General features: G+C 43.4%; 2 protein-coding genes and 1 long non-coding RNA gene across 9 annotated transcripts in view; 1 reads left to right on the forward strand and 2 right to left on the reverse strand.

Moving 5' to 3' along the window:
- Positions 1-929: 929 nt before the first annotated feature.
- Positions 930-17,433, reverse strand: Cnih4 (cornichon family AMPA receptor auxiliary protein 4). Of its 3 annotated transcripts, none has more exons than XM_027418810.2 (5): positions 17,276-17,433; positions 14,619-14,687; positions 11,888-12,000; positions 6,832-6,972; positions 930-1,890 (listed from the first exon to the last, which is right to left on the reverse strand). In XM_027418810.2, exons 1-5 carry the CDS (start codon positions 17,342-17,344, stop codon positions 1,749-1,751), a joined length of 534 nt encoding a protein of 177 aa, XP_027274611.1. In that variant the 5' UTR covers positions 17,345-17,433; the 3' UTR covers positions 930-1,748. The 3 variants fall into 3 exon arrangements, with proteins under 3 accessions (XP_027274611.1, XP_027274612.1, XP_027274613.1); XM_027418811.2 differs by lacking the exon at positions 930-1,890 and adding an exon at positions 2,726-3,345 and having other exon boundaries at positions 17,276-17,432; XM_027418812.2 differs by lacking the exon at positions 930-1,890 and having other exon boundaries at positions 6,832-6,925.
- Positions 17,434-19,333: 1,900 nt separating this feature from the next.
- LOC103161976 lies at positions 19,334-26,499 on the reverse strand. 2 transcript variants are annotated; one of them, XR_004770376.1, is made up of 4 exons: positions 26,155-26,499; positions 21,436-21,547; positions 20,270-20,465; positions 19,334-19,882 (listed from the first exon to the last, which is right to left on the reverse strand). It is a non-coding gene; the product is annotated as an uncharacterized LOC103161976 (long non-coding RNA). The 2 variants fall into 2 exon arrangements; XR_003486074.2 differs by having other exon boundaries at positions 19,334-20,465.
- A 103-nt stretch (positions 26,500-26,602) lies between these two features.
- Positions 26,603-27,898, forward strand: part of Nvl (nuclear VCP like) — a 48,358-nt gene continuing 47,062 nt past the window's right edge. For 2 of the 4 annotated variants that reach the window (XM_027418814.2, XM_027418815.2), the window contains exon 1: positions 26,831-26,961. Coding sequence is in view for 1 of the 4 variants with exons in the window: in XM_027418813.2 (XP_027274614.1) it covers positions 26,705-26,761 (57 nt within the window). In the remaining 3 variants the exon portion in view is untranslated. Of the gene's footprint in view, positions 26,762-26,830; positions 26,962-27,898 lie in introns of those variants that run through there. The other 2 variants (XM_027418813.2, XM_035445939.1) reach the window with 2 other exon arrangements.

The following is a 27,898-nucleotide window of genomic DNA, read 5'->3' on the forward strand; positions in this document are numbered from 1 at the left end:
GACTGGTCTCCAGAGGGAGTGCCAGGACAGGCTACAAAGCTACACAGAGAAACCCTGTCTCGAAAAACCAAAACGACAATTGCTGAACCTAAATGGTAAACAATTTCAAATTCTCGCCTTCTGTGGTACTGGAGATGGAACCAATAGCCTTGCTCTGCCAGAAAATTGCACTAATACTGAGCCATACCCCAATTCAGCCTATTTCTGTTATCATCATTGTATTATTTTTTTCAAGATTAGATTTCTGGCTGTTCTGGAACTGGCCCTGTAGACCAGCCTGGCCTCAAACTCAAGAGATCTGCCTGACTCTGTCTCCAAAGTGATGGGATTAAAGGCTTGAACTACCACTGCCTGGCTTCTTCAGCATTATTAAAACAAGTTTATCTAGATATCAGAATTACACCTAGTATGTGATAATCCATTAAATTCTGATAAAATGTTACTTGTAAGCAAAATTAATTTCAGCAGGCTCAGAAGAGCTTACAATACTTGTAGTGTTCGCTACATCATTGGGCTGGTCGTTAAGGGCGCTGGCTGCTCTTTGGGAAAACCCAGTGCGATTCCCAGCAGCCATAGGCAGCTCACAACTGTAACTCCAGTTGCAGGGGATGATACCCTCACACAGACATGCATACAAACAAAACAATCAATACACTTAAATTTGTTGTTGTTGTTTTTGTGAGACAGGGTTTCTCTGTGTAGTTTTGGAGCTTCTCTTGGCACTCGCTCTGTAGGCCAGGCTGGCCTCGAACTCATGGAGATCTGCCTGCCTCTGTCTGCCGAGTGCTGAAAATAAAAATATTTTTAAAAAGAATACTTTAAAAAAGAGAGTGGTGAGCTTTGATTCTGTTGTTCCATGACTGCTTCTCTGAATTGAAGGACATCGGTCAGACTCCTTGATGAAAGAGCAATGGAACAACACAATCATATCAGCTTGTTATTCAACAGCCATTTATTGTTTGTGTGTGCAAGGCACTGTATTAGGCTCCAGGAGAGAAAGGAAGACAATACAGTCATGATCAGAGTGGAATCTGCTCTCCAGGAGCGCACAATCTAGGAAGAGACCAGCTGCATATGAAAGTGGTGATAGCTCCCACAGGGGACCATGTCAGAGGGAAGCCCCGGGTTACCTGTTACATCCTCCCCTGTGTAGCAAGCATGAAAAGAGTGGGGCTGAATCTTGGGTCTCACTTCCTCAGCTCTGGATGGGTATCAGCTATCTACAGCTATTATTAAAAGCCTAAAAGGAAAAGGGGCTATGACCCACCATGGAAGCGCCCAATGGTATAGTCTCCACTGGCCAGCCTTTACGGAGGGCACGGGGGACACTGAACTAACTGGACTACAGATGTTCACACTTTTGAGACCTCTGACAGACCTTTGAGGCCTGTCTCCATCTTTTGAGATGAAAATGCAAGAACAGATGACCTTGAAGGAGCCTGCATTGCTCTGGTCACTGTACAGAAGCGCTGTGGCACAACCACAGCCACTCATGCTTGTTTTCTCCTTTCAGCATTTATAGAAGCATCCCCCCTCCCTCCAAAAAGTCCAGAGGAATGACTCCTCTAACCCCTTTCCTGGCTTTGATAAACACAAGCAATGAGAAAGAAAAGGGTTTTGTTTGTAACTGGTTAGCATTTCAGAATGAAGTTTGGTTGTTAAAGACTAGGCAGCATTCTCATTTACTCGGCCTCAGCTGCTTGTGCCTGATGGACACGTGACAGGTGCTGAGCTGCACTGGGTCTGGGTTAAGAACGCTTGGAGAGGATGGAACATTTTAGTCCGAGTCCTCCACCACCTTGGAGCCACTTCAGTGTCATCGCTTGTTTCAGTTCTGTGAATCCTCCATCAGGTCTGCTTGAAAAGCCTGAGTAACTGAGGTAATGGAAGCTGGGGCGGGGTGTTAAACAGGTGTCCCAAAGAGAAAAGGAATGAAAAGATGAAAACAAAGTCACTCCTCTGTTACAGCTTCTTAGCCCTTTCCCAGGCAAAAAAAAACCCCACAAGATTATGGTTGTGATTTCAGAGTCCCAGGGAACTGAGTTTACTTTGCATGCCATCCCAAATCCTTTTTTCCTGTGTGGACAGAACTACTCCCATAGCTTCCCTGCTCTCTGGCTTCTACCAATTCTCATCCAACAAGACATGCAGCGTTTAAACATTTAATCTTCTGGGGAACCACATACTGTTTTGCCACCAAGGTCCAGCATGCCAAAGTGAACAGTCATGTTTTCTTCAATATCAGTGTTTAAGATACCAACATTAAAATGCAAATAGGACCAAGGAAGAATTGCCAGATTCACACTGCACTGCAAGTTGTGATGAACAGACTGGGGGGCTCACGGCCCTCCCTCATCTAGAGCAAGAGTTTAAAGAGTGCTTAGGTATTGCCATGTGCATGCAATGGCTTGTGTTGGGTTTTCCAATCCACAAAGTGATCAGTGAAATTAATTCTGCACCAAGTGAGTATTCACAGGCTGTTTCACTAACAATGACTGACTCATTTCCTGATTCTGAGTGTCTTCTACCAAGTCTCCTCTCCAAATCCATTAAAGCATATTACTAAAGAGATCAAATAGAAATGGAACAATTATGATGCAAAAATAAGTCCTGGCAAGAGCAAAGCTGAGTGTGTGTGTGTGTGTGTGTGTGTGTGTACATGTACAAGTATGGGGGGTGGAATTATGGAGATACAAGCTTTAAAATGAAAGCTCTTGATAAAATATTGACTTTAAAATTTATTTTTCCTTTCTGTAGGCAGGAATTACATTGTACCTGGGCACATGGCTTGTAAGGTTTCAAATACTGCAAAGAAAGAAATACATTTTAAAATGTCATTTTCTGTTGAAAGACTTAGCTGAAAAGTCCCTCAAATCCTTAAGCCACATTAACATTAAGTTGCCACAATAGATGGCAAGAGGGATAATTAACTTTCTTCTTTTGTCCAGATTAGCTGTATTGCTCTCTGCTCTGGCTTTTCAGACTTCATGTCAGCCCCGCTCATCTAGTAAGGGCTCTCCTAGGTGTGCCCTTTATTTCTGTGGCATACAAAGCCAGCACACATTCCTGCCTTTGCCAAAAAGCCACAGAGGACACAAAACACCTTCATATGCTGGGGTTGAGAATCAGAAATCTACAAAAACTCAATTCATTTTTTTAAATACTTTATGTGGTAAAAATACAGCAAAAATAGTTTTTTGTTCAAAGACCAAAATAGATACTGCTATGGTCACGGTTTTAAGGGTGGTTTAAGTAGTCTCTGGCTCCTCAATTGTGCAGTGTAGTGTAGGTTGGCTTCAACCCCGGCTTCTCCAGCTTCAGTCATTTATTAAAGCTAGAATCATACTGTGGAAAGAAGAAAGTGGAATTACTAATGTTCCCTTTGGACTCTCCTGGAATCTGGTCCATTCAGACCTGCATCCCCATATTCATCAAGAAATACCCACTGCAGTCACTTAAACCTAACAGAATACACAGATAAAAGCCTCTATTGTTTTCACTAACACAATCAACAAATGAAGATGAGAGGGAGAGAGTAAAATCTAAAACCAACTTGGTGCTGTAATTAAAAGTAACTAGAGGCTAGAGAGATGGCTCAGCAGTTAAGAACACTTACTGCTCTCCAGAGGACCCATGTCAAGTGGCTCACAACAGCTACTTCTAACTTCAGTTCCAGGGGACCCAATGCCTCTGGCCTCCAAGGGCAACAGAACTCACATGCACATATCCACATATATGAGCACTCACACTAAAAATAACTATAAACATTTTAAAAATAAAATATGGCCGGGTATAAGCCTTTAATCCCAGCACTCAAGAGGCAGAGGCAGTTAGAGGCCAGCCTGCTCTGCAGAGCAAGTTTCAGGAAAGCCAGAGCTACACAGAGACCCTGTTTCAAAGGAAACAAAAAACAAAAACAAAACCAAACCCAATAAAATAAATAAATAAAAGCCATGCCCAGGCAAAAAGCAACAACAAAAAACACACACAGTAATTCCCTATCCAGATCTCTGCCTTGTGCTGTATCCTAGCATTCTGCTACTAACCCACTAATTCCTACTCACAACTAGCCTCTGAAGCACTTCCTTGGGGGAGCTGTCCTTAGCTCAATGCAGATGTAAGGTCTCCTCCCACAGCCCATCATGCTGCTGTACAGCTGGCAAGCTGGTCTTTGTCAGTGAGCCGTGAGGACAGCCCCTCTTCCACTCTGTACTCTACTCCAGACTGCAACTGGCGAGCCACATGCCTTCACCACTGGGCTGTGCTGCTCCTTCTCATCACTCAAGGTGACATCAGGACAGGAAATACTCAAGAAAATCACCTCAGTTACAATGAAATATAATCCTTTCCTTCAATGGCAGGGACCAACCTTGCTCAAGATCAACAGAGCAAATTTACTGTAATGCACAGAAGTAACCTCGGTGTTACTAACAAATAGTCATACTAAACTTACTCAGTGTGCAGATCAAAGGTAGTCGCTAGGATTTTGAAAAGATTTTTGAGTTTACTCTACATAATAAATTTAAGCACTTTACCTGCACTTAGTTCATACTGCAATCCATTAGGTAGGTGTTAGTAACAACCCATTTCAGATGAAAACCCAAGGGGCACAGAGGTTAAGAAGCACATCCCAAATCTCACTCTAAGTAGTAGAGCCTAGGTAGCACCTTGACCTACATACAAGCCAAAAGCATGGGCTCCACCATTCTCTAAACATGGGAACATTTTTTCCAAAACATTAATTCCATTTAACAATCCCTGAATGCCTGCTACTGAAGCAGATGTGAGAGAAGCATAAAACCCCTGAAATAAAAGTTGATAATTTGGTAATAAAATCACTTTTAAACAAAAGCATCCATTCCAACACTTTCAACTATGAATGACATTCAGAGGTAAAGCTAAAAATGACAAGCCTTTAAGCTAACAAAGGAAAAGGAAGGGCAGAAAAGAGGAGGGCATTCCTAAAGGGGTACAACACACTGACAAAATAGTTACACAGGCTGCCCATCTTACCCAGCTGTAAAGAACCACACCTTAAGTCAGGCGGTGGGGGCGCTCGCCTTTAGTCCCAGCACTCGGGAGGCAGAGGCAGGTGGATCTCTGTGACTTTGAGACGAGCCTGGTCTTCAAGAGCTAGTTCCAGGACAGCCTCCAAAGCCATAGAGAAACCCTTTCTCAAAAAAACAAAACAAAAACAAAAAACAAAAAAAAAAAACAAAAAAAACCTGCCCCTAAAATGCTACTCCAACTTTTTTGTTTTCTTATTTATTTGTTTGTGTTTTTTTTGTTTGCTTTTTTCTTTTGGGTTTTTCAAGACAGGGTTTCTCTGTAACAGCCCTGGCTGTTATTAAAGTGCTGGGATTAAAGCATGTGCTGCCACTGCCTAGCTTATTTCTCTTTTCAATACAGGGTTTTCTCTGTGTAACAGCCCTGGCTGTTCTGGAACTTGCTGTGTAGACCAGGCTGGCCTTGAATTCAGAGACTCATCTTCCTCTGGTTCCTGAATGCTCTGCTAGGATTAAAGGCATGCATCACCACTGTCCAGCTCTTGTTTTCTTGTTTTTGAGACAGGATCTTGCTGTAACTTTGGGAACCATGGAACTTAATAAGTAGTCTTTAATGGTCTTGAATTTGTGATTCTCTTGTCTCAAGTGCTGGGATTACAGATGTGCAACACTATTGCTGGCTAAAATGATTTTTAAAAACCAGTGTGTTGGGGCTGGAGACATAGACTCCTTGCTCTTGCAAAGGACCCAGTTTCGTTCCCAGCACCTGTATGGCAGCTCGTAACTGTAACTCAGGTTCTAGGGTATCTGAAGCTGCCTTCTGGGCTCCAGAGACACCAGGCACAAATGTAGTCAAGCATAAATGCAGGCAAAACACCATATATATAAAACTACAATCACTGAAAATCAAAACCAAACCATCATCTTCCCAGGAGTGGTGGTTCACACCTAGAATACTAGCACTAGAGAGACTGAGACAAGAGAACTGTTGTAAGTTCCAGGCCTGATCAGACTACATAGTGAATTCCAGGACAGCCAGGGCTACATAGCAAGACCCGGTCTTAAAACAAAACAAACAAAGTCTATAAACAAACACTTTAAAAATTTTTTGATGTATGAGTCTTTTTGTCTGCATCTACGTCTGTGTATCGTGCACATGCCTAGTACCCAGAGGTGAAACGAGGGCATCAAACCCCTGGAACTGAAGCTAAAGATGGAAATGAGCCACCATGAGGGTGAGGGGACTTGAGCCTGTGTCCTCTGGAAGAGCCAATGAATGCTCTTAACCACTGAGTCATCTCTCCAACTCCCTTTTTCTTTTATTTCTTCTCTTCCTTATTTTTGAGACAGGGCTTACTACTATGTTGTCCTGGCTGGCCTGAACTCGATCTGTAGGCCAACTCAGAAATCTATCTGCCTTTGCCATATGAGTGCTAAAATGAAAAGCATATAATACTATGGCTGGCAGAACAAGAGTTTCTAATCTCTATATATTTGTATTTTCTTTTAGCTTTGTGAAATGGGACAGTGAAAACTCTCAGCTAGATTTAAGTCTGAAAATGAATAGCAATGGCAGTTTTAGAGCATGTTAATAGCCTCAACAGCTAAGGAATAACTTAGGAATTACAGAAAACTCTATTATAGGTTAGACAGAACACTAACTAATGACATATGTAAAAAAAAATCTACACCGACACAATAAATTCATGTAACTACCCAAAGTCTTACAATGCCAATACAAAATCCTACAGTACAATAATACCTCATAAACCCAACCAAAGCAGGCACAGCATCCAGTATGCTGTAAAGGGACCTCTAAACTTACCTATAGAGATACATGAAGAAACAGAGCAGGTAGAAACCAAGCTTGATCATGGCTTCTTTCATGTGTGACTTTAACTGTCCCCGATTGTGTATTTCTGTTGGATCAAACACTCCCATGTTACCACTTGGCACCATAATGAACCTGATAAAAGAAACTTACATTAGAAGGGGATCAAATCTTACAATGAATACTGAAAAACCGTACTCAACCTACAAATGTGGACCAGTCCTTGCAGCCTCAAATTCAGACAAAATAGAGCAGTATGATGACATCTTGGGCTCCATCTGGTTTTCCTTTGGAAGCTACTGCTAACTTTTCATTAATTTTCTACCCACTAAAACAAATGTAGTAGTAATACCTACAACCTTTAACACGTCTTCTGTTTCTCTTTAGCTCTTTCTCATTAGATACAAGTTAAAGAGGTTCCAAATCCATGCTAATGGCATAAAGTTCTCAGAAATGTCTTAGGTCTTTTTGTGTTTGTGTGTGGTGTTTGTGTATGTATGCTTGTGTGTGTGTGTGTGTGTGTGTGTGTGTGTGTGTGTGTGTGTGTGTGTTCCAAATCCAAGCTAATGGTATAAAGTTCTCAGAAACGTCTTAGGTCTGTGTGTGTGTGTGTGTGTTGTGTGTGTGTGTGTGTGTGTGTGTGTGTGTGTGTTCCAAATCCAAGCTAATGGTATAAAGTTCTCAGAAACGTCTTAGGTCTTGTGTGTGTGTGTGTGTGTGTGTGTGTGTGTGTGTGTGTGTGTGTGTGCGCGCGTGCGCGCGCGCACACAGGCCATAGGTTGACATCAGGTGTTTTCTTCAATTACTCTCTACTTTCTATATTGAAGTAGGGTTTCTTTTTCTTTTTTTCTTTTAATTTATTTTATGTGCACTGGTGTGAAGGTGTCAGATCCCCTGGAACTGGAGTTATAGACAGTTGTGTGCTGCCATGTGGGTTCTGAGAATTGAACCTGGGTCTTCTGGAAGAGTAGCCAGTGCTTTTAACTGCTGAGCCATCTCTCCAGCACCACAGTAGGGTGTCTTGCCTGAACTCAGAACTGCCTAATTCAGTAGTTTAGATAGACAGCTTGCTCCAGGGATCACCTGCCTCCACTTGAGAGTCAGGATTAGAGGCAGGCCCAGGCCAACATGCTCACCTGGTATTCATTTGAGTGCTGGGACCTGAATTGCAGTCAGTAGTCATGCTTGCACTTTGACCACTGAGTCATCTTCTTAGCCCCTTTTCTTGGTATCTGATTCAGGGCCCCACCCTGTAGCTCAATCTGGCCTCTAACTCACTACATAGACCAGCCTAGCTTCAAACTTCAGAGTCATCCTTTCCCAGTTTCTTGATGCTGAGACTCCAGGTTATGTATCACCATGCCTGGCTCTCAGAAACTTGCTTACGTAAACTGAGAAGGAAAACGAGGCTTCACCATCGAGACTGTGCCATCTGTGTAACATACATGTCTGAACCCAGCACCATAACTAGCCTCCTCCTGCATGCATGTCCAGGCTTCTTGATTGCCTCACTCTTGCCACATAAAGTTTCTCAATGTCATTTCTGTGAAATTTAAAAGCCTTTCCGAGCTTCACGAGTCTTAAACTCTCCCATAAACCCTACTAGCCTATCCATACCTGAATAGAGGGTATTTAATATCTAAATAATACCTCCACATAGTCTAAAAAGATTACAGCTCAGAATTATTCTGCTACCTAAGTTCCTTGGTGACACTTAAGGCTTTCTTCTTCCCCAATCCTGTCTCACTCATCTTGCACAGCCAACCCACTGAATTCCTGTCATTTGTTCTTCCTACTACCCTTTATAAACTGTCTCTCTCTCATCCCCACTAGTACAACCCTGCTCCAACAATATAATCTCTTTTTCATTCTCTGAACTGAATTCTCAATATCCTGGCCCTTCTCTATTCAACACTAGTGAATACTTCTCTATTCAATACATGCTGCTTATGCAAACATCTCCCCAAAGTTCCTTAAAAACATAAAATGTGGGCTGAAGATGTGACTAATTGGAACAGCTTTTCCCCATTATACGCAAAACCCTGAGTTTAGCTGGTTGTGGTGGGCACACCTTTAATCCCAGATTGGGGAGAGAAAAAAAAAAAGGAATTGAGTGCTTTGAGTGCATATACAAGTACAAATAAATGCTAACATACTAAAAGGCCAGTCAGAAAAGACAATGCACTCATCTGTATATACGTCTTTCCAGAATCTGTAAATGTAGAGATAGAGCAGATAGGGCTGTGGATAGAATTCAGTTGGTAGAGTGTTTGCTCAGCATGTACAAAGCACTGGGTTTGGTTCCCAGTAAAGCATAAAGTGAGCATGCTAGTGCATGCCTGTTATCTCAGCACTTGGGAGGTAGAGAGATTCAAGGACATCCCTCTTCTTCTGTGCTGGCTATTTTTACATCAGCATGTCTTAGTTAGGATTGCTATTGCTGTGCTGAAACACCACAACCAACAGTAACTTGGGGAGGAAAGGGTTTATTTGACTTATATTTCCACATCACAGTTCATCAATGAAGGAAGTCAGGGAAGGAACTCAAGCTGGGCAGGAACCTGGAGGTAGAAGCTGAAGCAGAGGCCATGGAGGGGTGCTGCTTACTGGCTTGCTCAGCTTTCTCTCTCCTCTCCTCACCTCCCTCCCCCCCACCTCCCTCCCTTCCTCCCCCCCCTCCCTCCCTCCCTCCCTCCCCCCCCCTCTCTCTCTCTCTCTCTCTCTCTCGGTTTTCCAAGGCAAGTTTTTTCTATAATAGTCTTGGCTGTCCTAGAACTCGCTCTGTAGACAAGGCTGGCCTGGAACTCACAGAGATCTGCCTGCCTCTGCCTACTGAGATTAAAGGTGTGTGCCACCACCACCCAGCTCAGCTTTCCTGCTTAGAGAATTCAGGACCACCACCAGTCCAGGGGTGTACCCCCTTCAATGGACCCTCCCCAATCAATCACTAATTAAGAAAATGTCCTACAGGCTTGCCTGCCTACAGTCTGATCTTATGGAGACTTTTCCCCCCACCTCTGAGACAGAGTTTCTCTGTGAAGTCCTAAATGTCCTAGAACTAGCTCTGTAGACCAGGCTGGCATATATATATATATATATATAGATAGATAGATAGATAGATAGATAGATAGAGAGAGAGAGAGAGAGAGAGAGAAGCAATCTACTAACATAGGAGAAATGGCTCAGTGGTTAAAAGCATTGACTCACTGGCTAGCTACCCTTACATAAAACCCAGGTTTGGTTCCCAACACCACAAGGCAACTCAAACCCATCTGTAACTCCAGTTCCCTGGGATCCAATACCTTCTTCTAGCCTCCAAGGGCACTCATACAAATAATATACATACACATACATACATACATACATACACACACACACACACACACACACACACACACACACACACACAAAGAAAATAAATATTGTTCCACAATTTTTCACTAAATAACAGACTATAACAGCTTGACTATGAGTGTTTCCCCTGGGTTATTTCTGAACAAATTTCTAGGGATGATTTTTTGTTGTTGTTGTTTGTTTTTTCAAGGACAGGATTTCTCCGTGTAGCCCTGGATATCCCAGAACTTACTCTGTAGCCCAGGCTAGCCCAAACTCAGATCTGCCTGCCTAGGCCTCTTGAGTGCTGGGATTAAAGGCTCTAGCCACCCCACCACACCCCCACACCTGCCCATAGAAGGATGGTTAATCTTGTTAATATAAAAGATAAAGGAAGGCCAAATCAGTAAAGCACAACATCTGGTTGTGTCTGTGAAATTTCCAGGAGCAATTAGACGATGAGAACTGTGACCTAATCAATGGGGCAAACCCTTGATGTGCTCATAAGATGCAAGCAATATTGGGAAGTGGTGACAGGCAGCAGGTGGCCCAGATGCAAGTGTGTCACTGAGTACACATACTTGGGACTGTATCTTGCCCTAGTCCCTTCCTAATTCTCTTTTTCCCTGGTTCCAGCTGCCATGGAGTGAAGAAGTTCCTCCTGGACAAGGGCTTGGGACCAAGCAGCCATGAACTGAAAGCTCTGACATGGTAAGCTAAAAATAATCATTCTTTTAAGCTGTTTCTATAAGGCATTTTTTGTCACAGCAATGAGAAAAGTGACTAACACACTTTCTAAATAAAAAAAAAAATCTATTTATTTACTTGTATATGTGTGTGTCTGTCTGTCTCTGTAGGAAAGCAGGATGCTGGGCTACGGGGTGCTAGGATCTAAACTCCCACACTCATTATAGTGCAGTGAGTGCTCCTAACCACTGAACCATCTAATTTTTTTAATCAAAAATTTAGTTATTTAATCTGCACTGACAAAAAAAAGAACAAATCCTCAAACAAACAAAAAAATCCCATACCAAAAACCAAAACATAAGTTACCTGGCTTGCAGGCACTAACATGCAATTTTCTTTGATGTATTTCCAGTATTATAAAGACAAAGACCTTATTGTCTCAAGCCTTTGACTATCTTAGAAGAAAAGTATTTTTTTTGGGGGGGGCGGGATTGAGACAGGGTTTCTCTGTAGCTTTGGAGCCTGTCCTGGAACTAGCTCTTGTAGACCAGGCTGGTCTGGAACTCAGAGAGATCTGCCTGCCTTCGCCTCCACCTCCTGAGTGCTGGGATCAAAGGTGTGCGCTACCACTGCTTGGCAGTGGATTACTTTTATACCTGTAATTTTTGTGCTTCACCACAAGACTAAGATATGCAAACTACTATCTATCCAACAGACCAAAGCAAATACAATAATTTGTGCTGATTTCATAAAGTTTCTTGTTCTTTATTTTAATTACTGGGGTATTTTTGTGGGAAGAACATGCTGTTAATTATTTTCTTTTATCTAGGGCTTCATGTAGGCTAGGATAGCGTCAATCTCACTAAATGGCCAAAGCTGAACTCAAACTCCTGATCCTTCTAATTTACACCTCCCAAATGCTGAGATTACTTACTAGCAAGCACTGGGATTATAGACATGCACCACCACACCCCGCTGTAAAAGTTTTCGAAGAACTGCTGTCACAAAGTGATAAACAAACCATACTTACCTGTATATATTCCAAGTGGCAACAGGTAAGTTGAGAAGGAAGATGAACCAGTGCAGTGAAGCAAGCATTAACACGGTGACAATGGTGTGGCCGGTCAGCTCTGGTATTACCCACTGCAAGCAAGCGAAGAACAAAGCATCACAGCTCCTGACCCATCTTTTCCGGCTGAACGTGACACATAGGTCAAACCCATGACAGTACAAAGAATTGTTATTTTTAGACTCAGAAACCCCAGATTTGACTTCTAACCCTAGGCAAATACATCTGGTAACAGCTTAAAGATGAAGCATTTAAATTTCAGTTCTATTTCACCCTAAGCAAAGTCTTAGAGTCTTTCGCTAAGCAGGTATGAATCACTAGGGAAAAAGCAGAGTACTACTTATTTTCTATTCCTGTATTTATGCAATATGCTAAAGCCTCCAGCTCCAAATTAATGTGGTTCATAGCCATATGCATGCCTTTCCAGTTAGAATGTCCATCTTCAAATTTTCCCCTTCCCCCTCCTAAACAACTTCCCCATTTCCATCATCCTCATCAAGTAAATGCCCCTCAGAAAGATAAAATAAATGGCCACGTGTAAATAAGTGCCTGCAATCCCAGCACTAGGAAGTCAGGGAAATCACTGCAAGTTCAAGGCCAGCCAAGGCTGCCTCAAAACTATAACAAAATAAAAATAGAAATTTTAAAATAGGAAGCTGGAGAGGTTCAGTGGTTAAAGAACTAGCTGTTCCTTGAGGCCTGGGTTTGTTTCCCAGCACCCATATGAGGTGGCCCCAACTACCTATAAGGCTTCGGGGATCTCTTCTGGTCTCCTCGGGCACCTACACACGTCGAATGGACTCACACAGACACATAAATAAAAACATAAAAAGAAATTGTTCTTAAAAGATTAAAAAAAAAATAGGACTGGAGAGAGAGTTCAGTGATTAGAGAGTACATACTGACTCTTCAGAGGGCCCAACTGAAGTTCCCAGTACTCACATCAGGTAGGTGACAACCCTCTATAATCCAAACCCCAGTGGGAACTGACATCTCTAGCCAGTACAGGCACCTGTGCTCACTTGCACATATAGACACACTAAACAGAACTAAAATAAACAGAACTAAAATAAAAGGATATTAACTTGAATAGCAATGGATAACAGAAGATTACTAAGCAATGTCTTTAAAAGTCACAAGGAAAAAATACTTGCCAGATTACAACCCTGTACTCAGATAAAGAATCAAAGATATACGTAAGATGTGTTCAAAAATAGACATTTTCAAAACTCCAATTCCCACATGTTGGCTGTACCTAAAGAAGCTACTCCCCCAAAATGAAGTTGTAGCCAAGAAGGAAGACACAAGAATCAAGAATCAGGGGATCCACAACCTAATAAGAACTATGAAACAGCTCAGAACAGCCAGGTAGAAGGCAGCACCGCCCACAGGCCTGGAAAGACACGCCCTCCCCATACATCCTTTTAAGATTTTGCTAATTCATTCATTTGAGGGAGAGAAAGCAAAAGGGGTCTTGCTATGAAGCCCAGGCTGGCCTCAAAATCCTGATAAAATTCTGGCCTCAGCCTCCTAAATACTGGGATCACAGGCACTCACTACCATGCCTGGCATTTTTGTATGTATAAGATAGTATGGAAGGGCTTATAGATGTGTCTGAAAACACAGTAATAAGTAAACAGAAAACTAAAGAAATAAAGAAATGTGACAATTATCTCCCCCCTCCCCTTTTCTCTTTTTTTCTTCCTTTCTTGTTGGTTTGTGAGACGGGGTTTCTCTCTGTAGCCTTGGCTGTCCTGGAACATGATCTGCAGCCCAGGCTGGCCTCAAACTCAGAGATCAGCCTGCCTTTGCCTCCTAAGTGCTGGGATTAAAGGTGGGCACCACTACAGGGGTAAGGGGTGGGGGTGCAAGGGAAAAATTATCACTGTCTACGCTGAGGCTCAGTAATGAAGACTTAAATTTTTACAAGATTAGATAATAAGGACATAAATACTGGAACATCAGCTTACTCTGAAAAGAGAAAAAGATGGTACAACAAGCCAGGCAATGGAAACGACAAGACGCAGAAGGAAGCAGGTGTTCTCACTAAGGGAATAACTAACTACCAACTCCTCTGAACCTCGTTTTTGTTTTTTTCTAACAGACTTAAGATATGAAGTCACAGTACTGTTTTTCAAGTCAAGCAAAACGAGCCTCTCAATATATTTTTACATGAAATTTTATCCAGAAAGGTTCTTTGTCTGTCCATCTCATAAAATGAATCAGGGACAAATGGTTTCCCTGTATCTAGATTAAACCCCCAACTCAGAGGATTTATGCCATTATAAAGTTCTTACTATACTAAATATAAAATGGCCTTAAAACGAATTAACTAATCGAGTCCATTTTTTCCCCAGAAACCACACAAGAAAGATCTTCTTTCACTCAACAACAGACAGAATGAACATTTTTTCCATGAGTGGGAGGTAGCAGTATGGGCCCAGAAAACAAGAACAATTAGCCTCGTGTAGACAAGAAGACCAGGAACATGCACAGTCAAGAAACAACATTTAAAATCAGATCTAGCATAACTTCATGATCTATAATACTGGAAAACATAGCAGTTTTGGCTACAACATTACAACAAATACCAGGATCCTAAAATGAAAAAAAAATGCAAATATTGATTATCTATAATAAAACAATATGAAAAGAATTGGCTTCAACCAAAAATGAGAAAGGCATGTCTTACCTTGTTTAATTTTGAGCAACATGATCTAGCGTTGATGTAATCACATTCTAAATCAGACAATGTAATGATCTGATGGTCAAGATAAGGAATTCCATATACATAATTTTGGTGTTTGTAAGGTATGTGTATGTGCACATGTATACAACAGAGGCTGATGTTGGCAATCTTCTATTGCTCTCCACATCTGACTAACCCTGAAACTTGCTGTTTGACTAGACTGGCTGGCCAACAATCCCCTGGGACCTTTCTGTTTCTACTTTCCCCAGTTCTGGGGACCAGAACTAAGTCCCTGCACAGCAGGCACTTTACCCTAATGAGCCACCTGTCATGACCCATACTTCCTGTTTAACAACCAGGTATTATTTATGCTACAGAAAGCAATTCCAGCACTCAGGAGATAAGTGGATTTGAGTTCAAGGACACCCTCAGCTACATAGTGAATTTGAATTTCAAGGCCAGGATGGCATACATTTAACACTCTCAAAAGAAAAAAAACAATTTAATAAAAAGTAAAATGTTCTCAAGTAAGTATCGCCTAACTCATCACTTTCCCCACAAATTCATAACCAGACAATGCCAATACCACAATTAACACTATAGTTCAAATTCATAAGACCCTCTTCCCAATTGGTTTATCTTCCAAACTCCTATTTTCAATCTACTCTGAAGATTCGTCTTCCTAAATCGCTGTATTTTGAGCTTTTCAAGTGACAAAACTGCCTGTTTATCACATATAACATGTTTCAAATAATACATACATTGTAGAATGATAAAACCTAGCCAGTCAAGATGTAATCCCTCACATGGTTACTTTTCTGGTAAAAGGTATGTGACTTTCACAAATCTGCTACATTGTAAATTGCAGTGAGCAGATGAATGCAGCTCCCCTACTCTCTCGGTGGATTGCGTATCCATTCTATGGAAGTGCTCTACCACTGAGCCACACCCCCAGATCAACAAAACATTCCTGGAACTTATTTCTAACAGAAATTGTGTATCCTTGACCTAAAGCCACTTTATGTCAAAAGTTTGCAGTGACTCACTACTGTCCTCCTCTTTTAATTAATTCTTCCTTCCCAACCTGATCTCTTGCTACCCACTTCTGGTGCTCTTTAACCATCACCCAGAAATGAACATGCCTGTCCCTGCAGCTCTTGCCAGTGACTGCAAATATCTATCCCCCTCTTCCTGTAGGTTTCTTCGCTACTCAAATTCCACACACTCCTAAAGTCTAAATGAAGTCTATTCTGAACATTTTCCAACTATTCTCTGTAAGGCTATTTATTACTGCAACTACCCTACAACACAGTAATGTGTTAAGTTTTCACCAAAATGCATCCTGAATGTGTAACCAATGTAAAACATTCCAGTTAATGCATACATCAAGGCTGTTTTAGAGGATCAAATCTAGTTTTCCAAACTGCAAAATTAATAATAAAAAGCATTGCATTTCAGACTGTCAAACAGCTCTGGTTCCTTATATTACAAGCTTAAACATTGGTGACCAGAATTTAGGCAAGAGATGTTGCCCCTTTAGTCAGTTCCTCAAAGGTAATAAAACACAGAGCTCTTTTCATTAGAAACCATCAAAGTAAAAACTGCTACTAATTGCAATAGGGCAGTCATTACTGGATGTTTACACAAGTTCTCGTTGTGTGTATTTAGGAAACAAATATCCCCAATTCGAAGAAAATCGAAGCAGGTAAGATACAGTGATGAGCAAGAATTCCTAATCCTAAATTTTGTCCCTTCCTATGAAAACAGTCAGTTCACAGCAAAGTGGAAAATGTACCCTGTGCAGCTAAAGTTGCACAGTACCAAACAAAAGGTTATATTTGATCAGAAAAGGGGATGTGATTTCGAAGGAAAAGGGCTAACATGCAAAGGTCCTAATGCGCTTTTCTAGTCATATTTAATTACTTAAAGCTGGACTGCATTACAACACTGCTACAACAAAGACTATGATCTCCCAAGAACTGGAGAGCTGTTGTCACACAACTACAGTGCTAGACTGCTGAACACCATTTGCTGGCCTGGAAAACCCTGAATTTTACCACGGATGAGGTGTGTTTTTTTGTTTTTGTTTTTTTTTAAGTTTAGAAACTAGGGACTAAGACACATGTAGTTACTGAATTTACAGATCTCCCACTGCTGAGGGCAACCAAAAACACTTCGAGGATGCTTCTGAAGTAACTCCTTTAAAAACAAGCAAACAAAAAAGCTCTCTAAAGAGCCGCACGTGAAGGCAGCACATCGCCGGCTCCCGGAGTGAGTCACCTCCTGGGTGTGGGGAGTCCCCAGAAGCGCAGACACCCGCGAGGACAAAGGGGCAAGGGTGCTGCCTGCCGGGGACCAGAGAAGGCGGTAAAACCTTCCGCCTGCCGGCACCCTCCGCGATCGCCTCGCACTTCGGGGCCACGGCGGGCGCGGGCGCGGGCGCGGGCGCGGGCGCGGGCGGGCGGAGGAGAGCGGGAGGGCGGGAAGCTGGCGCAGGCCGGCCAGAGGCGCAGTGCGGCTCCTCCGCTCGCGACCCGGGCCCGCGCCGCCGCCCCCTCACCCCACACCTGCCAGCGCCCGCCGGGCCCACCCTCCGCCCACTGCCCCGGCGGCAGCCCTGGGGACGAGCGGCGGCCACGGTCCGCCACAAGCAAGGATACGAAGTAGACAGAGAGGAAGATGAGCGCGCAACAGTCGAGGAGCGAGAAGAGGAACACCACCGCCTCCATCCTCCGCCGCCGCTCCGCCCGTCAAACCAGCTCCGGGCCGCGCCGCCGGGACAGGCGGCATGCCGGGAGTTGTGGTCCAGGAAAGGCTCCTCCCGGCGCGATGCATGATGGGAAGTGGAGTTCACTAGTGCCCGGTGAGCGCAAGAGGCTGAGCCCTCAACCTTAGTGAGATCCACCCACTGACTGCTGGTAACTTAGAAGGAGTTCCTCACCGCGTATGAATTTTGTCTTTCTTTCCCTTTCTATCCATCCTTCCTTGTCTACCATTGTTGGTTTGAGGGGGGTCTTTGTTTTTCTTTTTTGGTGGTGGTAAGACCTCACTCTGTAGCCCAGGCTGGCCTCTAACTTGGGTCTCCCAGTGTTGGGAGGACAGGCCTGCGCCTCCACACAGGGCTGCTTTAGTGTCTACTCTCTACTCGCTTGGTTGCCGTAACTTTTCATCTCAAATACAAATCCAATCTCACCACTCTGGGCTCAAGAGCGTGCCCGGTTGCTTGCCTATTGTCGGCTACAGCAAGCTTTCTCATCTCTGAATTTTAAGATCTTTACGGAATCCGGTGTTTTACTCAACCATTCATTCTCTTAGTAAATAGTTCTGACTACACCCCTGCTATACGTAGACCAAGAACTGTTTTACACTTCAAGTGCAGTAATGAACACAGCCAACAAGTGCTCTGGTGGGTAATAAGGCAATAAGGTAGCAACTAAACACTAAAAAAAGAACTTCGGCAGGTGACAGTCTTTTGAAGCCAATTACACATATGCATCCACTTATTTAACTTGTATTTTCTGAACAGCTAATGTATGTGAGGCACTGTTCTAGGCCTTAGAGATACAAGGAACAGACGGAAAGATACGCACGCGCCTGTACCTGGCATGTGAAGTGTGTGTGTGTGGGGGGGGGGGAGACAGGAAGTAAACCATATCGATTAAAAGCAGTTCTAAGCACTTTGAAGGGCGTGAGGAAACACCTGAACACCAGCAGAGTCCAGGCTGAGGAACTCACACAGAAACGAAAACAGTAAATGTTGGAAGATTTGCAAGGGACCAAAAAAGCCTAAGAAATTGAGTTTTAAGAAGTCAAAGGTACTGGAGAAATGGCTCAGAAGTTAAGAGCACTGACTGTTCTTCCAGAGGTCCTGAGTTCAATATCCAGCACCCACATAGTGGGCTCACAACCATCTATAAGATCTGGTGCCCTCTTCTGGTGTGCAGGCATACATGCAAGCAGAACACTGTATATTTAATAAATCTTTAAAAAAAAAAACAAGAAGTCAGCCGGGCAGTGGTGGTGCACGCCTTTAATCTCAGCACTCAGGAGGCAGAGGCAGGCGGATCTCTAAGTAGAGACTAGCCTGGTCTACAAGAGCTAGTTCCAGGACAGCCTCCAAAGCCACAGAGAAACCCTGTCTCGAAAAACCAAAAACAACAACAAAAAACCCAAGAAGTCAAAGGCAAACAGGGCAAGAACACATGGGCCTGGGAGGCTTTGGGAGGATATTAACTTTGTGTAATGTTTTGCATCTATTTAGTGTACATAGGCACGCATGCATATGGGGACGTCAGAGGATAGCCTGTAGGCCTTAGTTTGCTCCCTCTTCCACACAGGATCTTGGCACTGAACTCACATTGTCAGCTTGGCAGCAAGCCCCTTTACTTTGTGAGCCATTTTTCCAGCCTATTTAACTTTTATTCTGAGAAACCACCAGAGAGTTTTAAGAGAAAAATTACCTTGATTGGATTTACATTTAAAAAAATATTGTTAAAAATATATTGTTTAAAAATATAATATGCTCTTTGGTGCATTAAATGTGTGAAAGGAGAACAAGCTTGTCAGTAAGAGGTCACTTAAGAGAGAGACAACATAAGAGAAATAAAATGAAGGCAAAAAAAAAACTGGATTTGCCTGACAGCATCGGAAATCCAAAGATTAAGGGTCATAGGTTAAAGCTATAAGTACAGTTAAGATTTATGTACCAGATTATTATTACGCTCCCACTGTACCTTGTACGTGCCTCTATCTAATCAACTGTCTGATATGCCTATGTCAGTTACGGTATGTGAAGAACTGTACTAAGCCTTAGAGATACAGGTGAGTCTGTACCTTGCATGGGAAGTGTGTGTGTTTGGGGGGGGGGAGGAGACAGGAAGTAAACCATATCGATTAAAAGCAGTTCTAAGCACTTTGAAGGTATGAGGAAACACCTGAACACCAGCAGAGTCCAGGCTGAGGAACTCACACAGAAACGAAAATAGTAAATGTTGGAAGTTTTACCAGGGATCAAAAAAGCCCAAGACAGTAGATGGCTTGCTCTGCTTAAAAAGCAAAAGGGTGGGGGGGGGGGGCTGGAGAGATGACTCAGTGGTTAAAAGCACGACATGCTCTTCCAGAAGACCTGGGTTCTATTTCCAGCACCCACATGGAGGCTCACAACCATCTGTAACTCCAGTTCCAGGGGATCCAATGCCTTCTTCTGGTCTCTGAAGGCACTGCATGCAAATGGTACCCATACATATTTGCAGGCAAAACACCACACACTTTAAAAAAGAAAGTTAAAGAAAAAAGTTTTTAAAAGTCAAAGGCAGTCAAATAAGCATGCTTAGCCAATTATTCTCCATAGTGTCATAAGGTAGCATATTTTGCCAGTTTTTGTATTCCTAGTACCTCCACTGTAAATAGCTAGTGCTTAATAAAATGGTTACAAATGATTATCAGAAGAGATTTGATTAAAAACAAACCTGGGAGCTAGATGGTGGTGGCACATACTTGTAATCCCAGCGCTTGGGAGGCAGAGGCAGGCAGATTGCTGTGAGTATGAGGCCAGCCTGGTCTACAAAGAGTTCCAGGAAAGCCAGGGCTGTTACACAGAGAAACCCTGTCTTGAAAAACAAAAAACAAACAAACAAAAACCCAAACAAACAAACCTGGGAGCTGAAGACATGCCTCAGTGCTTATGTGAACTTGCTTTTCTTCCAGAGGACTAGGGTTCCACTGCTAGCACCGACATTGTGACTAACAAGTGTCTGTAAGTCCAGTTCCAGGGGATTGGCTGACGTCTGGCATCTTTGAGCACTGACTGCTTGGTTCACAGACATACATTCAGGCTGTAGTTGGACGTTTCTTTGGGTTGTCAGTTCACAAATAACAACACAGAGACTATATTAAATATAAAACCTTGGCCTTAGCTAGGCTTTTCCCCAAATAGCTCTTATAACTTAATCTTTTTCTATTAATCTATTTTCTATCATATGGTTTGGTTACCTCTCCTCTGTATTGTATGTCCGACTTGTTTCTCATCTTGGTGGCACCTCCTGTGCAATTAGATTCTATCCCAGAGTTCCTCTTTTTCCCCAGAAGTCCTGCCCATTTTCTCCTGCTAGCTAATAATTCAGCTCTTTATTAAACCAATCAGAAGGCACCTTTGTCTAATTAAAAAGGAAAGGTTTTAACTCTAACATAGTAAAACTATACAGTACGAACAATTATCAGGAAAGAATTATATTCACAATGTTCAGTCCATTTGTATATGGCATATTCTTATCTATCCACTCTCAGTGGGCCCAGAGGTTTGTACCTAATTAACTTTCTATCATAGCTAATAAACTACAATGTTGTGGGATGTTTGCTTACACTGGGAATATGTGTCTTTGCCAAGGTGCCTTCTGATTGTTTTAATAAAGAGCTGAATGGCCAATAGGTAGGCAGGAGAGAATAGGCTGGACTTCTGGGCAAAGAGAGGAACTTGGGTTGAATTTAGTTTCATGAAAGATATGCCAGGAAGATGTAGAACAAGTCAGATATATGGTACAGAGGAGAGGTGACCAAGCCATGCAGTAAAATGTAGATTAATAAAAACAGGTTAGTTTAAGTTATAAGAACTAGTTGGGGAAAAAACCTAAGCTAAGGCCAACTCTTCATAATTATTAATAAGTCTCTGTGTCATTATTTATGAGCTGGCAGGCCAAGGAAAGTCTGACTACAGCAGGCAAAATACCATATACACGAAATAAAAATGAATCCTAAAAATAAGAATGAACAAAATAAGACCTGCCTCAGCTGGCAAGATGACTGACTGCGTAAAGGCACTTACCTATAAGCTCGAACTCATCTGAGTTCAATCCTCGGAAGCCACATGATGGAAGGAGAGAACCAACACCTCTGGACATATGGTGCCACACGTGCACTGAGTGCCTGTACACACACTAATAAATAAATAAATAAATAAATAAATAATGTATTTAATAATTAAAACTGGCTTGCTGGAGAGATAGCCCAGGGGTAAAGACCACTTGTGCTTGCAGAGGCGCAAAGTTTGGGTCCCAGCACTCACGTCAAGAGGCTCTCAACTGCCTGTGATTCCAGTTCCAGGGGATCTAACACTCTCTTCTGGCCTACACACACACACACACACACACACACACACACACACACACACACACACTCACACAAACCACACACACACACACTCACACACACCACACACACACACACACTCACACACACACACTCACACACACCACACACACTCACACACACCACACACACACACTCACACACACACACACACTTACACAAATAACAAGTAAAATAAAGTCCTTTTTAAAAATTAAAAAGAAACAACCCACATCTCATATACATTCCCCAATATGGAACAGAAAACCCTGAAGTTTCTGTATTCTTTGTTTGAAACAGGGTCTCACCGTGTAGCCCTGGCTGACCTGGATGGAACTCAGGGCCTGCCTCTGCCTCCTGAGTTCTGGGGTTACATTCATCACACTGGGCCTGTTCATTATTCTTTATATATCTTTTTATCCTGAGAAAATGTAAAAGCTCACACCGTACTCAACCACAATTATTAAATTACCATTTTCCATTATGATGAGTTTGGTCTCTTATTCTACCTAAAAACTCAAAGCATGATTGCAGTGTCAACTATGGGGAATCAAAATTTATGAGAAGGAAATGACCACTATGAATTCAAAACCATCCTGGTCTACAGTCTAGGCCAGCCAGGGCTACATAGCTAGACATTGAATGAAGTATTACTCATACACAAAAAATAAACCTAAGTTTTCTTTTTTCTTTCCTTTTTTTTTTTTCAAGAAGAAAAACAGCAGAGACCAAGTGTGTTGACACAAGCCTTTAATCCCAGCATTCAAGATTAGAGGCAGGATCTCTGTGAGTTCTAAGCCAGCCAGTCAGGGCTACATTATAGACCCTGCCTCAAAGAAAGAGAGAGAGGGGGAGAGAGGTGGGGGAGAGAGAAACAGAGGAAGACAGAAACAAGGGAGAGGGAAACAAAGGAGAGAGTGACAGAGACATGGCCAAAAAACCCGCTTCAGAAATTGGTTCAGAAGAGTTAACAAATGACAACTACAAGTAGCAACAATGAGACAGATGGAAGGGATTGCTACATGATATCAAAATGTCCACTTTTCAACAACCAAAAAGGAAAAAGGAGGGCTAGAAAGATGGTTCAGAGGTTAAGGGCACTGGCTGCTCTTCCAGAGGTGCTGAGTTCAAGTCCCACCAACCACATGGTGACTCACAACCATCTATAATGAGATCTGGTGCCCTCTTCTGGCCTGCAGGGAGAACACTGTATGTTTTTCTTTCTGTTTTATTATTTGTGTTTCCCACTAGGTCTCTGGAAGCCATGTAGTGAGAGAGCCTGGTCCTGCTAGTTATCCTCTGACCTTCATATGCATACCATAGTGCTTGAGCGTTTCCACTCATACACACGTACATTAAACAAATGGACAGAGGTGTGTGTGTGTGTGTGTGTGTGTGTGTGTGTGTGTGCACACGCACGCGCTCAGCCAAGCCAGACATGGTGGCACATGCTTATAATCCCAATATTTAGGAAAATGAGGCAAGGAAGATTGCTGAGAGTTCAAAGGCAACAGGGCCAAGCAGCAAGGTGGTGTCTCAAAACAACAGCAAAAATAAAAAGACAGAAAAGAAAAAAAAAAAAAAAAAAAAAAAAAAAGAATGGGGTATAGCAGGGCACACCTTTAATCTCAGCACTCAGGCGGCAGAGGCAGGTGGATCTATGTGAATCTGAGGCCAGCCTGGGTCTACATAGGAGCTCTAGGACAGCTAGAGCTACACAACAGAGAGACCCTTTCTCAAAAACCAACACCAAAGGCACTTCAACAAAGCAAAAGGCAGCCCCTAGAACTAGAGAAAATATTTTTAGATCGAGTATTTCATCAGAGATTAATATCTCAAACATAAAAATTCCTAAAATACAACACAGCAATTACCCAGCAATCTGAATTAACAAATGCCCCATGGAAGCCGGGCATGGTAACATGTCCCTTTAATCCCAGCACTTGGGAGGCAGTTGGAGCTCTGTGAATTCAAGGCCAGCCTAGTCTATACAGCAAGTTCCAGGACAGCTATACAGGGTTGTTATACAGAGAAACCCTGTCTCAAACAAACAAACAACAACAAAAACACACACACAAAAAGAAAAAGTCAATGGAGAAAGAACTTAGGGACATTCCCCAGGTTATACAAATGGCCAATAAGCATGTGAAGACTTTCATATTACTAACCGCTAGGAAAATGTAAATCAAATCTACAATGAAGTGATGCATCTATTAAAATGACTACTATCAAAACGACAGGAAATATATGTTGATAAAGACATGAAATACTTGTTATTCAAGATTGTTGTTGAGGTAGGGTCTCACAGAATAGCCAGGAATGCCCTGGAACTCATTAAGTGGCATAGGCTAGCCTAAAACTTGCAGCAATATTGTTGCCTCAGCCTCCTGAATTCTGGGATTACAAAATGAGCCAAGGTGTTCCCCATGAGTAATTGGAATCCTTGCACATTTTGGTGGCAATGTAAAATTATATAGTTGCCATTGAAAGCAGTGTGACACAGGAGAATACAAATAGCTTGTTTGTAAATGGACATTTCTCTCCTACCCACCAGTTCCCAAATAACCACTCAGAGGCTTATATTCATTACAAATGCTTGGCTGACACCTCGGGCTTATTACTAACTAGCTCTTATGTTTAAATTAACCCATTTCTATTAATCTGTGTATTAGCCATTAGGCTGGTGGCTTTACCTGTCCTCCTAGAATCTTGCTTCCCTTGGGACTGGCTGGCATCTCCCAATCTGCACTTCTTCCTCCCAATCCTCATTTGGATTTTCCTGACAAACTATCCTGCCTTGCTATATAAGCAAACAGCTTTTTTTAAAAAATATTATTATTATTAACCAATGAGAGCAATACATAGTTATAGCATACAGGAGGACCCCACAGCATTTCTTTTTTAAAAAATTTACTTTATTTTATGTGCATTGGTATGAAGGTGTCAGATCCCTGGAACTGGAATTACAGACAGTTGTGAGCTGCCCTGTAGGTGCCAGGAACCGAATCCAGGTCCTCTAGATGAGCAGCCAGTGCTCTTAACCTCTGGGCCATCTCTCAGTCCCCACCCCCACCCTGGCAGCATTTCCTGGCTGAAATTCCATTTCACTCAAGTCAGAAAGGCTGTTGCAAATAACTAACAACAAATACTGGCAAGAATTTGGAGAGAAAGGAACGCTTGTGTACTATTTATGGGAATATAAACTTCTACAGATCCTATTGAAGACAGTAGGAAGATTCCTAAAATACGGTATAGTTGACCCACGCCTAGGTATATACCCAAATGAATGACTGTCAGTACATGAGAGATGTCCACATACCCTGATTTTATTACAACACTATTCCCAACAAAGTTAAGTTATAGAACCAACCTAGACACCCACCAAGACATGACTGGATTAAAACATATACATATGCTAAGGAATATTCTGGTATTAAGAAGAATGTAATTTGGAGCTAGGGACATAGTTCACTGGATGTAGCTCAATTGGTGGAATGATTGCCTATCGTGTCTGAGTTTGTTTGTTTATGGGTTTGGTATGCAGAACTGAAAAATTAAGACTACCAGGCATGGTTACTGTGGTGGTTTGAATAGATGTTCCTCACAGCCTTGGGCGTTTGAATACTTGTCTCCAGTTGGTGGTTGTTTGGGGAGGGCTAGGCATGGCGTTGCAAGAGGAAGTTTGTCATTTGGCGGGGGGGGGGGGGGGGGGGGGGGGGGGGGCGGCCTTTGAGGGTTCAAAGGAGTCCTTCCAATTTGAATTAGCTCTAGGCCTTCTGTTTATGATTGTGTGTTCTGTCAGCTGCTGCCCCAGCTGCTGACTGCCTGCTACCCTCTGCTCCGCCACGATGGACAGTTAGTTATCCCTCTGGGACCGCGAGCCCCAAATAAACCCTTCTGTAAGTTGCCTTGGTCGTGTGATTTACAATAGAAAAGTAACTGACAACGCATTCTGTATTCTCAGCGCTTCCCCCTCACGCCCCTCATAAATCCAACTTTAACAACCATTTAAACCTTATTATAAATTACTCTCTGAACAACTTAACTAAAAACTGACACCAGTAACAACTCAGAGGCTCCTACACATACCCACTGCAAAAACTTTTATGCAGGACTCTCCCTTGGAAAGGCCAAGAAACCCATACTCTTGAGTTTTATCTCATTCTTTCCTTAAGTATTTATTAACCACCGAGCTTGACTGTTAAAAAGTATGTTTTAATAAACTCCTATTCTGCTTCATATTGGTTCTTCCTGACATTCTTTCCTGTAACAAAGTCACGCATCTTGGTTTTGCCTGAAAAGACGTCTCTAAGGGGAAAACGCCTCAGGCTGCAGAGTGGGTTCTAAACTGTCAAGCTTTCGCAGTGAGACCCTATCTCAAAACAAAACAAACAAACAAACAAACAAAGCCACTAACATGTTGCGGTTCCCAGCCTGGAACGTGACAAACCCAAACTTTTTTTGTTTTGAGACACCATGTTGCTACTTGGCCCAGCTGCCTTTGAACTCTCAGCAGCTTTCCTTGCCTCGGCTTCCCGAATATTGAAATTAGAAGCCTGTGCCGCTCTGCCTGGCTCAACACCGAGTTTACTACTTGCTTGTGAGAGTCTGCGCAGCCGCAGAGGTTGGAGTCCGTGTCCGTTTGCTCAGCTGGGAACCAATAAAGTTGAAGGTCTTCAAAGTGGGTCTAGCCGCTCAGGCCCTGTTGGACAATCCTGAAAAAGATCCGGATTAGAAACTCGCGCGCAATTCCAGGTCTTCTCTTACTCCTCAGCAGCGCAGTCCTTCCTATTCACTCGCGGAGCTTTCGTGCTGAGGAGGAGGAGGAGGAGGAGGAGGAGGAGGAGGAGGAGGAAGAGGAGGTGGGACACTTCCGGTGCCGCGGGCGCTGCGTTTCCGGTGCGCGGGGAAGGCGGCTGCGGGAGGCTCTCACGGTCACGCGGGGTCCCCACGCTGGCACCGGCAGCATGAAGCCCAGGCCTGCGGTGTTCGTAGACGGGAAGCTGAAGCAGCGAGTCATCCAGGTGCGTGTGTGTCTCGGGACCCTGCGTCTCCGTCTTCGCGCGGCTCGCTGAGTTCCGGCGTGCTCTGTGGACGCTTGCCCCGTGGAGGCCGATTCCGGCCTGCCCTCCCCGTGGAGGTCGGGATTCCGGTCTCCTCTCAAACCACGACACGGGTTTCCTTCCAGTGCCCATAACTCAGACGTGAATTGCTCAGGGGACAGGTAAAAGGGAGCCTGGGTGCTTTGCCAGCGCCGTCTTTTCCTGGCTGGGGCGCTCTGTGTGGCGGATGCCGTCAGTGATGCCGGCAGCAAGCATCACGAGTTAAAAGGAGGGAGAGGTTTTATTACTGTTGGCTTTTACTGAGACAGCGTCGTACTTCGTGCGTAGCCCTGCCTGGCCGGGGATTCGCTGCATAGATAGACCAGGCTTACTAACCCTACGGTCTGCCTGCCTCTGCTTCTCCAGTCCTCGGTTAAAGGCTCTGCCACCACGCCCCGAAAGGCATTTCTGTTTCTGTTCCCCCCGACCCCCCGCCCCAGACACGGTTTCTCTGTGTATCCCTGGCTGTCCTGAAACTCGATCTGCAGACCAGGCTTCCCTTGAACTCAGTGATCTGCCTGCCTCTGCACCACCACCACCCCGGCTATCTTGAATTCTTCATATCCAAGTTCCAGACAGCTTTGTGAGTGACAGATGTCAAACATTTGCTGCTGTATTCGTGTGTGTTTCAGAATGCAGGATGTATAGCAAGCCCTCACTATCTTAAAGATATTGGATTGTAGTAGCGGCTAAGTAGTTAATTAAAATTTCCAAACCAGGCAGTGGTGGCACACACTCAAGAGGCAGAGGTAGGTAGAGCTCTGAGTTTGGAGTTCAAGGCCACCCTGGTCTACAGAGTGAGCTCCCCGAACAGGCAGGGCTACACAGAGAAACCCTGTCTTGAAAAACAAAACCAAGCCGGGCTTTGGTGGCCCACGCCTTTAATCCCAGCACGCGGGAGGCAGAGGCAGCCGGATCTCTGTGAGTTCGAGGCCAGCCTGGTCTCCAGAGCGAGTGCCAGGATAGGCTCCAAAGCTACACTGAGAAACCCTGTCTCGGAAAAAAAAAGAAAAAAACAAAACCAAACAACAACAAAAATCCAATTACAGATGTGGCAAT

This window comes from Cricetulus griseus, chromosome 5 (assembly GCF_003668045.3).
Source record: "Cricetulus griseus strain 17A/GY chromosome 5, alternate assembly CriGri-PICRH-1.0, whole genome shotgun sequence".
In the NCBI taxonomy this organism is placed as follows: Eukaryota; Metazoa; Chordata; class Mammalia; order Rodentia; family Cricetidae; genus Cricetulus; species Cricetulus griseus.

What these genes read in the sequence shown, in the direction of transcription:
- Cnih4 (XM_027418810.2), bottom strand. Translation starts at nt 17,344, where the DNA reads ATGGAGGCGGTGGTGTTCCTCTTCTCGCTCCTCGACTGTTGCGCGCTC. An exon ending in TCTTCCTCTCTGTCTACTTC is followed by an intron (nt 14,688 to 17,275) that starts GTATCCTTGCTT and finishes CTTGACCATCAG; the next exon opens with ATCATTACATTGTCTGATTT. An exon ending in GTTGCTCAAAATTAAACAAG is followed by an intron (nt 12,001 to 14,618) that starts GTAAGACATGCC and finishes GCTTGCTTGCAG; the next exon opens with TGGGTAATACCAGAGCTGAC.